Raw genomic sequence first — 14,021 nt, 5'->3', positions numbered from 1 at the left:
CTTCCGGAACCGCGATACCTCCAAACTTGATGTCAGGGACAGCAGGGTGTGTGGCTTTCGTAGTCATCAGCAGCTGTGGCGATTTAGAGGGCTCGAATCTGATGCGCCAGCGTTCTCCCCACTCTTCAAGACGCTTGAGGCTGGATTGCAAGGCGGCAGTCATGTCATTCATATTGTCCTGCGTGCGGATGAGGCTGTAGAGGGTTGTGTCGTCTGCAAAGGAACTTAGTCGCGTCTCGGGAGACAGGCACTGATCCAGGTCAGACACATACAAGAGGACAAGTGTCGGGCCAAGGATACTGCCTTGGGGCACACCTGCTGTTATGGGCGCCGGGGAGGATGAGTCGCCGTGGACCAGGACTGATAGTTTGCGGTTCAGGAGGTAATCCTGCAGCCAGTGCAGCAGGCAGCCACCAATGCCAACGTTCTTGGCTTTGAAAATCAGTCCAGAGTGTGATACCCGATCAAATGCTCCTGCTATGTCCACCGCCACCATGTGAGCATACCCTCCATCGCTGATAGTCTTGACCCACTCAGTGTGCAAAGCAGTGAGGATGTCGCACGTGCCTCTTCCTTGCCGAAAGCCATATTGACTGTCGGGCAGAATATTGAAACGCTCCAGATAATTCACGAGCTGCTTGTTTACTATACTCTCCATTACTTTTGACAGGATGGATAGTAGTGAGACTGGCCGGTAATTCTTGGGATCCGAGCGGGGGCTCTTCTTGAAGACTGGAACCACATGGGCCAGCTTCCATTTGGTAGGTTGAACACCGTGGCGAAAGCAGAGTGAGAACAGTTTGGTGACTGGTTCTGCAAGCTCACTGGAACACTGAGCTAGGACTCTTGCTGGAATATTGTCCGGTCCTGTTGCCTTCGATGTATTCAGCTTGGCTAGACGGCGGCGTACATCAGCAAGCCGGAAATGGATGCGGTCAAGACCATGGCGGTCCAAATGCTGCATTTCTGGCAGATCGTCTGGAGAGATGTCATCATCTGCAAGGCTACACTTCTGAGAGTAGTACCTGGCGAGGCAATTGGCCTTGGCTTGGCGAGTTGGATACTCTGTGCCGTCGGTGTCCTTCAGCAGAGGTATCTCAGAGGCACGTTCCATCCCAGCAGCTCTCTTCGTGTTGGACCACCATTGCTTGTCGTTAAGTGAGCCTGAGCTGAGCTTAGCTTTGACACGAGCATCATGTGATGATTGGGCGCGCAGCAAAATAGCAGCTGTTCGGGCCACTAGGTCGATGAATGAAGCTCGCAAATCTCCATCATCGGGGTGCTGACGCCACCGTTTCCATGCACGAGTCTTTGCTTGAACTACAGTGCTGCACTCAGGTGTCCACCAACAAGGGTCTGTCGTCCGTACTGTCAGGGTCTTAGATGGTATAAACGTGTCCATTCCATCCAGAATTACAGTTGTGAGTTGTTCACATGCAAGTTCGGGGACATCGCAGACGACAGCAGCCCAGTCAAAGCTGCGGAAATGTGCCCTCAGTCTGCCCCAGTCTGCTTGGTCATAACGCCATACTTTCCTACTTGTTGGCCGCTCCAGTACAGGAGTGATTTCCTGAAAGTTGGACAATACTACACAGTGGTCAGAGCGCCCGATGGGAGATGATACTGCTGTGTGGACAGTGCCAGGAAAGTCGGACAATACGAGATCCAATGTGTTTGGCCCACGAGTGGCGACTCAAGTGTTCCTTGATCTTGATGCGATGCAAAGCTGCTGGCAGAGCATGCGCACCGGTCATTGGGTACGGATTAAAGGGGACCTCCGGTCCAAAGGCACCGCCATTTTTTATTGCGGAATCCATTAGAGTATGTCGTAAGTGGCAGAATGGCGAAAACCGGAAGCTTCTACGACAAGGATAACATACCTAAATTACCTATTGCAATTTTCCAAATTTGGCACGAGGGGGCACCCGCCCACCCTGTTACGTAAAACGTTCTCAGTGATTTTGGACCGGAGTTCCCATTTAAGCCATGTCGGGAGTGGATGCTAAAGAAGCCGCTGAAATTCAGAGATCCACTTAGTCCGGGGTGCACTGGACGTCGTAGAGGTGGACACCACTTGCCCCGTGCGTAGACGGGTGAAGGATATCGCCACCTGGTTAGAACCATGGTCTCTGTATGCATGTTGTGATAAGCAATGCAACCCACTGCACGCAAGATCTGCTGTCATTCCAGTGCATTCGCCACTGCACGCAAGAACTGCTTCCAGTGCATGAACTTGGCGATCAACAGGCAGTATTTTTCAGAGGCATGGCTTAAGTATGACCAACACTTTTGAACGCTTGTCGCTTCGCAGCGGCGATAGTAGGGGAAGAGTGTGCTCTTCCCCTACTGTCGCCGAAGTCGCACCAACCTCTTCTTCACATTGTTGTCCACAGCGCGGGCCTGCGAATTAGATGGTTCGGAGGCAACAACATTGTGAATGGCCAACGGCCGTCAGCGCTTGTTCAGCACCTCCATGAGTGACACTGACTCACGCTGCTATCTGGTGTTCACGAGGTGTGTGCCGCGCTGGAAACGGAGCGTCTCTGTAATTTTGTATCCCTGGTGATGTTTGTGCCTGAGAGAACTATACTAGTGGTGCTTTTCAGGCACAATCTTCCTCAACCTACTCATTCAGTTCCCTGGGGGGTGGATTCCCTGTGTTTGAGCAGGGAGTCGTGCTTTCTTGGAGGTTTGCCGAGTGGACTGTTCGATTGACTTCTCGTGTGCTCTGGATGGCAGTCGTTAGTCAGTCAAGTGAGAATTCAAGTCGGCAGGAAAACCGCGGGCTCCCATTTAGGGAGCAACACACTCTTCCCCTACTATCGCCGAAGTCGCACCAACCCCTTCTTCGCATTGTTTCATTGTAATTGTTTTATACGTCATGGTTATGGGTGCACAATTTGTTTTATGTATCGCTATTTTACGACTGTTGTCTCCTCGACGGTGATTTGAACACTACAAGTATGTTTTTGCTTTATCTCTAAAAGCTGCTGTACTTTGACATTTTCCCTTTATTCTCTGTACTTACGAATGACGGGAAGGGAACGGAAAAGGTCTGTTACAAAATTGGCTTTACTAGATTGCGTCGGTGCTGATACTTCTTTCCAAATTGGAGGGGCCCTCAGTTTTTGTTCTTTTACCTGTTATAAATTGGCCAAAGCAATCAAAGAGCATTTACAGGACAGCTTACGCAAACATTTCGGTACACATGTACTTGTCGTATTGCTGGTACATGTAACTTGAGCATCGCCAACCAGTTGAAAACCATGGTGGCAACGAACAGTGAACTGAGGCGCCGTTCCTTCTACGTGTCCATTCTGTATTGTCGTTGATATAGTGTTCTTACACTGAAAGATTTCTGTAACCAGAGAAAACACATATAAAATTCTAAATGATATGTACCGCAACAAGATATTTCAAGAATAGGTAATACAATAAAAAAGTAAGCTGCGCACTCAGTACAACCACCATCAGCAAAACTTGTTTTCATGTATAAAAGCTTGTTCCTTGAACGTTTTCGTGGCCATCTCCTCAGAAGGATTACTGCCAAATCAAAACTAATTCAAAACTCTATCTAATATATATACGCACAATGCAAGTAGTAAATTAGACCCTATCTAGCGCGAGCAACAATATCTGAAAGAAAATTACACCAATCAACGATATCAGGTGATAACAAATGAGATCAATTTTCAACCAGAAAGTAACCACGCAATCAAAAGAAGAAGCAAGGCCTACTGATCTAAATTCACAAACATTTTCAATGTAAAATAATTCTTTTTCTGCTTGAACAAGGTCCTCGCCATCCTTGTCGACATCGTCATCGTCAGCTTCCTTCTCATTCTCCTCCTTTTCATCAACATTAACAGCCACAGGAACGTCAAAGAAAGCCTCAAGATTATCAGTGGATGCGTCATTGGCACTGGTAGTGACAACTTCATCGTCACGTTCATCAACAACACAACATGTAGTGACAACAATGGACATGTCTTCAGTATCATCATCAACATCAACCTCTTCAAGAATGGCAAGAACGGCAAGGACTAATAGGTCGGTTTCATGATTAACTCCAAAGCATGTACTGGTTCTGATCGTGTTCTTAGGGTGTATGAATCTTCTGTTGCTAACCATCTTGTTCGGAATAGTGATTGTCGCTCTAGATTTACTGATGATTGTTTTTCCGTTTGGTCTTGTTCAAATAGTCAAAGGTATTTGAGTGTATTGGAGTAGATCTACATCTTTACCACCAAACCGATCTTATGCAGGCAGAAAATAATTTGTTTACATTGAAATTGTTTGTGAATTTCGATCAGCAGTTCTCGCTTCTTTTTGGGTTGCATGGTTACTTTCTTGTTGTGAATTTATCTCATTCGTTGTCACCTGTTATCGTTGATTGGTGTAATTTTCTTTCAGCTCTCATTGCTCGCGCCAGATAGGGTCTAATTACTACTTGCATTGTGCGTATATATATTAGATCGAGTTTTGAATTAGTTTTGATTTGGCAGTAATCCTTCTGAGGAGATGGCCAGAAAACGTTCAAGGACCAAGCTTTTATACATGAAAACAAGTTTTGTTGATGGTGGTTGTCCTGAGTGCGCAGCTTACTCTATTTATTGCGTGAATTTTGTTTCTTTCTCCACGTAAGCAGTTAGGTAATACATTTAGGTAATACATTTGTGGATTCGTCAAGCAAAAGAACTCACGTAAGCATATCGGTATCTTTGTGCTCTCAGTGGCGCTGGTACATGTAACCCGAGGTTCACCGATTAACTTGTAACCTGAGTTGCAGCTTGCGTTAAATACTGGTGCATTTCCAGAAAGCGTTCCACGAAGAATTGTAAGGGATGATTGGCAATCGTAAGCTGTAGTGACGGTGGAGAAGACAAAAGGCAATGTATGAAAACGACGCCGATAGAACAAGCTTCAGAACTTCTAATAAAAAGAAATTTTTGATTTTTTTTTGGGGGGGTGCGGTTGGCGGTTTCTTGCTCTGAGGATCAGCCTCAGCTACACTCCTACAGTATAGCATCCCTTCAGCAGTGACCAAACCTTTGTGTACCCTACCATGTCACTTGATGAGAATCGAGACCTAGCCCTTGTGGGATTCAAAGACCTAATCGACCTGGGTTAGCGGAAATCAGTATACCACCTCTCAAGCCGTTCTCGCCCAGAACTCGTCAAAGAACTCCGGAAGATGGGTGTGGGTACAGAGTGATGCCGGAGCCAGCAAGCCCAAACAGTACGTTGGAACAATTGTCTAACGTTAGTATCATGTAATTCAACCTTGTCAATGGAGATTATCATGATGGGCGAAGAAAGGGACTGCAAAATGGTGGGCCTGAAATTTGAAATCCAAGAGCTGAGGCTCGAACACCTAGAGCTTCGTCTACAGCAGTCTCCTCCACCGGAACCTCTATCACACCACACGATACACACGTACATATCCCAACAAAACGTGGGTAAGGGGCCTACAGCTGCGATGTCCTACAGAGATACTGCACGCGCCCCTCAAGCTGGAACACCACAAGGTAAATGTCCAAGTAGCACCCAGACCCAGCCTGCTCCAAAAACGTCAAAGGCTGCATGCACTGGTGAACTTTACTTAAATTTTTTAAATGCGTTCCGCCTGCTCCATGAAAATAAAAAATAAAAATCATCTTCTTTGCACGGTTTCATAACCTCTGTGCTTAATATGCTTTTCTTGTTCCTTTACCCTTGCGTGTATTTCACCTGATGAGAAGGCTTGAAAGTATTCTAATGAAACCAAAAACTTTCAAGATGTTCGTGAAGAGCCTGAAGTGTGTCCTTTTTCTGAGTCATATCGCATTCTTGTCTCAGAGGGAACTGTTTATCTCTACGTATGTCCACCCTAAAGTCAAGCTCACCTTCACACTCAGCAGGTGTTTTCGGCCATTTCCATGAGGCTGTATTTAAACAGTCACTTAGACGACTTCCCGTAGCGTTCAAGTAGTATCCAGAATCGCAATCAAAGATAGCTTGCGATGGGAAAGTTGTACCCGATGGATATGTAACCACTCCATTATTCAAGGTCACTGACCTGTTGCAACTCGGTTGGTTTAAAGCTACACATTCAGTGGAAACACAGACATGGACTCTGATGTCAACACTACAGACTGAGATAAATCAACAAGTAAAATAATCTCTTTCCGAAGAACAAGACGAAAAAGTGATCCAGTGCGCTAACCTTACATTGCAATTCCCATCACACATTTTAACATTACCAAATGAAGATCACTTACATTGATGCTGCATTCGAGCACAAACATTAGGTGTCAGATCTCAATTTCTACCCGTGTTCAATTTCTGTACGCTCATTTCTTCTGGGGCCGAGAACATCTATGGAATAATATATTTTACGCATGACACAATCTCGATAATTATATACAGAAAGGAAAAAAGAAACACTAAGTTAGAGAAGAAAGGACAATGTCACAAGGCTATCTGTGGAGATTGCTATCCAAGCGGGATTGCAGGTGGAAAGTAGTAGGTTCCCGCAATACCTGGGTGCTTCTTGCGTCATATCATGTGCGACATATGATGAAGTAAAAAAGATGCAATTGTAGTATGAGCTTCAAATCGAAAGAAGTTGTCTCTGTGTGTTGAAAAGCACTGCAAAGGCACATCGGAGCGACTCTCGAAGTGTTTGCAGGCCAATCCAGTGCTTACAGACCACGAAGCACCATAGATCGACAGCGGCGATTCTCAGCTTTTTGAAGAGCCTAAGATGCTGAAATTCCGTTACTGGTGTGTGAAATGGGGATAATTTTAGTGGCCGATGTGAACATTGCGCGTAGTGCCAGCGTGCCCGCCAACCGTGTAGTAAGTTCTCAGGTACTGAAAGGGTTAGTACTGGTTGGTGTAAGTGAAAGGGTCAAAAAAGTTTAAAAAAGGAAATTATCGTGTCCGTTCCCGAAGGGAGCTCACGACGGCCGCTAACACCCGATACGCCCTAGCGGCAGACGCAGCGCCTAACGGTGGGGGTGAGTGGATAAGTCTCCCAACCACTGGCACAAGTGCAGAAAACGACCCCATTAGCTGCATCCATGTACCCCTTGTGCCTGGCCACAAGTTTCCAGTTGACTGTGGGTAGCAGCAAGGCTGGAAAAACCGCTCCAAAGCAGAACTTGAACCAGGTACCTCTCGTGTCTCAGTCATGACCTTTGACCAATCAACTGTGCCTGCCTGGGTAAGCTACAGTGGGTAAGTCCGGTGAACATTTTAAATTCACAGTCCGTAGAGTTCGGGGCGTCGAATGGTCTTTGTCTGAGGAGGCTTCGGCCTATGGTTCGTCGGATACGCCCGATGGAACATGTGTGATTTTGAGCGCAAATCACCCAGATCCAGGTGACGACGTCACAGCGTGCAGCCAGGTAGCCACAACATCTAGTTGTGCACAAATGGCCATATTCGGAGCGCGTTTGATTGGGGAACCGTTTGTTGCAGCTTCTTAAGATCAAGACCCATCAGATCAGTGTTACAAACACTACGTACCCTGTGATTTTCAGCTCCTTAAGCCTCAAGGTTATACCGTATTTTAGCCGTTTTCGAGTTGGACTTTTTCCGTGGGCGAGGCATGCACTAGCCTCTACGGCTCAAACAATGCGCTGCGTGCATGCTAGCTGTAGTGTAGTCAAGAAACCCATCCCACACGGAACTACTCCCGTACTGCCGTGCTGGGGTAGGTACAACAAGGCTCGAGTCACAAGACTCAGGAATATAGTCAACACTACACTCGTATCATTGTACATTAATGTAGTCAGAGAACGTGCGTTTCTCCTTGGCGGGGCCGGTGGTTGTGCTTTGAGAAAGAAAATGTTAGTTTTCAGCTCCCGCCTCATTATTAATACAGCAATGAGTGCACAACCGTGACAAGTGACAAAACAGCTAACAGCTCCCGGACATAGAACTTTCAGATCCCGTATAGAGTTGCGAGCGAAGAGACGTGCCAGTGGTTCAAAGAGCCTGGACTGTTCTCCAATTGAGTAGTCCGAAATATGCCAAGTTCGCACCAAAACATCACCATGTGGCAGGCTACTGGAGTCTAAGCGAATCGGTATGAAAGAACATTTAGAGCACTCGCATCACTCTTCTCCATTTTGGGGACTCTGCTCTCCAGCGATCTGATATCATTATTATTATTTGAGGGATTCCCCAAAGGCCGAAGCCCAAATCAAGGGGGTCTCCGAGAATAAAATACGGATACAATGCATGTACAATAGGGTGCAATTCTTAAAAGGAAGAACATATTAAGATAGAAAAGGTTAATGTGAAGAGGTTAATTAAGAAGTCTGAGTAGAAGTGTAGTATCTCGGGATCGTATGTCGGTGGTGTTGCAGGACGTAAGTCTACGTCGGTTACTTGATGATATGGCTTCAGGCGATTTACGTGAACAATTGAAAGCCTCTGGCGATCCGACAATGAACGAATGTGGACTGTGACATCATCGATCACCTTCTGGATGACATATGGTCCTGTCCAGAATCGGTGAAACTTGGGGGACTCATTTAGAAAAGCGATCCTGTCAGCTTTTCTATTATTGTGTTCACATGGCAGAAAAAACGACATCGCTATGCTACGTAAGTTTCTACGTAAGGTGCTCGGTATTTCCCTTAGGCTACGTAAGTCTCTACGTAAGGTGCTCGGTATTAGATCTACTACGAACCCGTGGTAGCCGCGTGCTGTGCACGTGCACGGCAGACATTGTGTTCAGTGCAGTCTGCGGATCCGTGTTCGGATGTGCATGCGCGAGGAACTTCCTTCTTTGGAACTGCTTCTTGCATGAGCTGTTTCGGATATTTCGTCTCCTGGCCTGGCTTATTTCGTTTCGGTGCTGCTGAGACCTCTTTTCGCGGGATATTACTCAATGACAGGTGAGTTGACCAGTTTCCTTTGATTCATTTGCTTGTGTTGACTCTTTCATTTACGAAAAGTGTGCTGATTTTGGGCGGAATGCAATAAAATTAATGGAAAAGCTAACAGGATCTGTTTTCTCAATTTAGCTTTTCCGCTGCCGAGGCCTCCTTTTACGGAATGCTCGATGAAAGGTGATCTCTAGGTTGACCGGTTTCCTTCGATTCATTTGCTTATGCTCGCCCTTTCATTTATGGAAACGTGTGCTGATTCTATTCGGATTTAGATCCATTTTATCTCTTTGTCCTTGTCTACAGTGTGCGAAGAACGCGAGTTCACCTTCTTGACGGTAAGGCTTATGTTAGATGTGTTGTCGAAATACTCATGTTCATTGCACATTGGTACGTTACAAGTAAGGCACTGGTCAGTGGCATACTATCGTTGGCAGTTCCCAATCTGGAGGGAAAGGTTCAAGGACTCATTGACCGAGTTTGCCAAATAAATTCGCATATCAGGGAAAATCTCCATTGTGGAGAGGTTCAGTAACTTGTTTGCTTCATACGAAACAAGCCAATGGGTGCAATCTCGTGAAAATCTCGTACTTGTATGATTGGATTTGTTTACTCGGGTCTGGGCTGTTTGATTTGTGAGTACCGCCGAGATTGCACTGCCCCAAATAAAGTTTCGTGCCACCAAAGCAAGAATTACGATCTGCAATCTGTTTGTAGTACCTGTAGTACCTGCAAGAATGTGCAGTACATGTATCATACTTTCTCTGTTGCTGTTTCAGTTGCCGTCATGTTGCTAAAGAAATGTTCAGTAGAGAGGTTCTGCAAAATGAAAATTCGAACGAAGTTTCGCGAGAGTCCTATCAAGTGTGTACACATTTTTGCACGAACTTTGCGTTCTGCACATTTTCGTAGTTTGCGCGGGCCAAGTGCACATACGCCATGACCCGATCTCACGAAATTTCCTACGACAGTTCATTTCGCTTTCCCTGCAAGTTTCGCGTCCAAAGTTGCGAAAGTTCGTGCGAAGCTTCGCACTTCATGATGTAGAGCGAAAGTTTGTACGCATTTTCGTTTTGCAGAACCTCTCTAGTGACTCATTTGTTTCATACAAGACGAGTCAATGAGTCGGTGTGGCTTAGAATCTTTCGCTGTAGAAGAAATCTATTCGTATGTCTATTGGAGAAATAATTGTATTCACTGGTTATAAAATAGGTTAAGACAAACTCACAGAATAAATACCATCGGCCCCTTGGTGTTCGTTCTAAAGAGGTTCGACTGGATATCATTCATACTCACCAAAAGATGTGTAAGATTTTATTATCATAGAGTGCCTTGTTTATCTCTCAGTACCTCCAACCATAGCTTTGCCCCTTTTATCCTCAGGATCAGTGTAGTTGTTGGAACGAGGTGTCAGACTCAGCAATGTATTTGTTTACATTTTAATGTAGAAAGGAAATAGACATATGGATACGAGTTGAAAGTAACTCTCCATCACTGTAACTTTCTATATTTATTTATGGCTCAACACCCGAGTTTCAAATTACATTTTAATACATGTTTATTGTTCCTCCTTTGCTGTGTTGTTTTAGAAAATCGTGGACTAGCAGTTTGAGGTCATTGAACTATTTCCAAAAGTTGTATCGACATCAACAGGATTACGATTTCAGTGCAATATGATGCCGGATGACCTTATCACAATAACCCATGATTATAAGTATAGGATATTGACCAAGACGAGGTCTATATGGGAAATATAGGCCGAGTAAAATACCGAGGTCCGCCGAGGTCTTTTACGAGGCCTATCTTTCCCATATAGACCGAAGTCGAGGTCAATATCCTATTTATCACGATTCCTTTGCCATAACCCCAAAATTTGAACCTCTAGGAGCTATTTTAACCTTTTTAGTATAGCATTTGTACTATAGTGTACATAGGATGTTGCCTATTTTGGGTACAAGACTGTAAGAACAACAGGGTTCAGCATCTGCAGCACAGTGGCTGGGTGGTATAAGGGGTTGCTTGAGATTCATACTGTTGTGAGTTCGAATCCTGCTTGTTCTCTTTCTTTGTCTTCTTTCTTTCAATTTTTCTTTTTGAAGTGGAGAGAAAAATTCTAAGTCCCTCCAAAGTCGAAAGATTACAATGCCTAAGTGGTCGATACAAGCGGTCGATACAAGCGGTCGATATTGCGGCGATATGGGTAATATAGGACCAGTCAAGGATCACGAGAATTAGTGGAGGTCGATATAGAAGAGTGATAAACCATTATAAACGCAGAATCAACAAAAACATCTGCGACACGCACCTGGCGCATGGCTACATTTCTCAAATAAATCTGATCGAGGGTGGGGAAATCTGAAATATCTGAAAGGCAAGACATTTTATAACAGAGTCATGAAATTCTGCAACAGCAACATGCTCAGAATGACCTCCGTGTAAAAAAAAGTATCACCACCACTACTCACATGTTTCCCCGCAGAAGAACATGTATTATCATTAATGCTAGTGCCATTTCCTGCAAGAAAAGGCTTGCACATCAATGCGTATAATATGGTATTGATCAGGGAGCCCTACACGTATGTGTAGGGCTCCCTGTTATTGAAATGATGTGAAGGCCATCATTTACATATTGATACGTATGATTTACTGCACGAGTACATGTACAAGGGCAATACCAGCTGATACATGACCGAACGGCGCCAGCCGTGAGGTCATGTATCAAGCCGGTATTGCCCATGTACGAGTGCGTACGAGGCGCAGTGAATCATTTATTGCATGCTTGACCCAAACATTCCAGAAAATGGAGAGAAACCTTTCCGACTTTCTCTATCTCCCGACACACTTGTTCAGTGGTAAACGTCGTCTGTGGTTTTGAAATTCTCTATTTCTTTACGATATCGATGGTGTTGTTGTTCGTGATTGAGCACTGCGTGTAGGAACAGGAACTGAAACTGGGATGGGCTCCACAAACGCATTCAGTTCGTCAAGTTCGTCGGCTGCTCATCAACGCATCGATATCGATGTCAAGGTTGCATTCACCTGCTGAGGCGGCTGGTTCAGGTGGCTGGAACAAGTAAGTTATTGTCAGCTCAGTTACATACGCGCGCGTGTGGTCTGTCATTCTCTTGCTTTGTAGTTTGTAGTCAGATCAAGTTAGTTGCTGTTTTGTGTTTCAAATTTGAAACTCCGAACTGTAGCAACTTGATCTGATCACGAACCACAAAGTACAAGAATGACAGTCCGCATGCGCGTACATGTAACTGAGCGGGCAATAACTTGCCGGGCAATACCGAGAAATACAGACCGCTGAGCAAGAGCGCTCATTGGCTGTAGTACAGGCAACCCTCACGTGACATGCAATAAAGAGCATTCCATTGATTGGTGACAGAAAAAAACAAAAGAAATTATAGCAATAAAAACTGCTTTATGGCAGTTTTCTAAAAACAGTTATTGTGTTCTAGTCCATGGACCCCCGTCTAAAAAGTAAGAAATTAACGAAATGTGATAGCTGAAAATTAAAATTTCACACAAAACCTCACAATAATCACACACTGAATGAAAAGCTACATGTAGAAGACCTTTTCCCCTCGTGATCCTCTTTCCTATGCATGCATGTTGCCAATTGTTGGTGCAGTACAAGTTTAGTGTTGAAAGCAGCATTTCAAGTGTTGTGATTATTGTGAGGTTTTGTGTGAAATTTTAATTTTCAGCTATCACATTTCGTTAATTTCTTACTTTTTAGACGGGGGTCCATGGACTAGAACACAATAACTGTTTTTAGAAAACTGCCATAAAGCAGTTTTTATTGCTATAATTCTGAGGGACCACTGGTGAATGTAGGAGAACAAGCTGATCCTTCGTGAACTTCGGTGGCGGGCGAGATGTACCATCGTAACCCTTCTTCTGGTGCTGGTGTGATTTAAGGCCGTGCTGGCGGGCACGCTCAAAGGCAGCCTCAGTTGAAGTACGAATAGAAGGGACGAATTCAGGGTAAGATGGTGGTGGTGAGTTACGGGGTAAACCATACATCACATCGAGAGGCAGAACCGGATCATAACCAAACTGGAGGCGGAATGGAGAATAGCCAGTCGATGCATGTACACTAGTGCGGTATGCTAGCGCCGTGGGTTGGAGATGCAAGTCCCAGTCTCGGTGATCAGAGATGGATGTTGCAATCATAGCTTCTAGTGTCCGGTTGAATCTTTCAACCATGCCATCACTTTGTGGGTGGTAGGGTGTGGTTCTGGTCTTGGTGATATCAAGCATAGTGCATAGGCTTTGAAACAAGCGACTCTCAAACTGGGAACCTTGATCAGTGTGCAAGGCAGCGGGTGCACCATAGCGACAGATCCAACCATTGAAGAACAAACCAGCGACAGTAGAGGCGAGCATGTTGGGCATGGGGAAAATCTCAACCCACTTGGAGAGGTAATCCATTATGACTAATACGTACCGATTTTCTCGATCAGTGATAGGAAGGGGACCCATGATGTCCATGGCGACACGCTGGCTTGGATAGGATGATGTTTGCGATTGCAGAGGTGCTTTCGGTGACCTATCACTTTTGACGTCATTGCTGACTCATCTATTCATGCATCATCGATGACATAATCGATGATATCGTGATCCCGTTTTAGAATGACTCATCGATGATGTCATGATCCCGTTATAGAAGGATGAGTCGCAAAGGTAAAATGACGTCATATCTCTATTAACGGCAACATGACTGAACATTTAATAATGTGGATCTTGATATTGATATCTCCAATGGAAAATGGCTATGCCACCTACTGTCCAATTTTGCTTGTCAGGGGGAAGGAAATGCCATCCTTCCTCTCGTGATTCATCATTAAAGACGTTGTGCGTGGGTCAAGTTTCCAATACGCTAAGAACTGCCTCATTTCTTGTTGGTTGAGAGCAACGAAGTAAACAAGAAATTTGAACTCGGAAGGTGAGCCAATACAGTTATGATGAAGAAAGGAAAAGGACAAAATGTTACGAGTTATGACAAACTGTCCACCAACGTAACAGCCAGCAAGTGCGACAAAATGGCACAAAACTGACAAGGAGTACTGAGACTTTCGGTGACCTGACACCGAGTTCCAACACTTCTTTAAGGTGCAAACCAACAACCTTCCA

The 14,021-nt window shown here is 45.0% G+C and overlaps 1 protein-coding gene across 1 annotated transcript in view; it reads right to left on the bottom strand.

The window, feature by feature from the left end:
- LOC135819816 (P-selectin-like) overlaps positions 1 to 14,021 on the bottom strand; it is a 69,748-nt gene that overhangs the window by 37,505 nt on the left and 18,222 nt on the right. Inside the window, exons 4-6 of the mRNA XM_065333094.1 lie at positions 5,886 to 6,083; positions 4,704 to 4,862; positions 3,191 to 3,358 (exon numbers count right to left, since the gene is read on the bottom strand). Of these exons, the coding sequence (XP_065189166.1) occupies positions 3,191 to 3,358; positions 4,704 to 4,862; positions 5,886 to 6,083 (525 nt within the window). The remainder of the gene's footprint in view (positions 1 to 3,190; positions 3,359 to 4,703; positions 4,863 to 5,885; positions 6,084 to 14,021) is intronic.

Source organism: Sycon ciliatum, chromosome 6, assembly GCF_964019385.1.
Source record: "Sycon ciliatum chromosome 6, ocSycCili1.1, whole genome shotgun sequence".
Taxonomy (NCBI): domain Eukaryota; kingdom Metazoa; phylum Porifera; class Calcarea; order Leucosolenida; family Sycettidae; genus Sycon; species Sycon ciliatum.
This window is presented reverse-complemented; position numbering and strand designations above follow the sequence as displayed.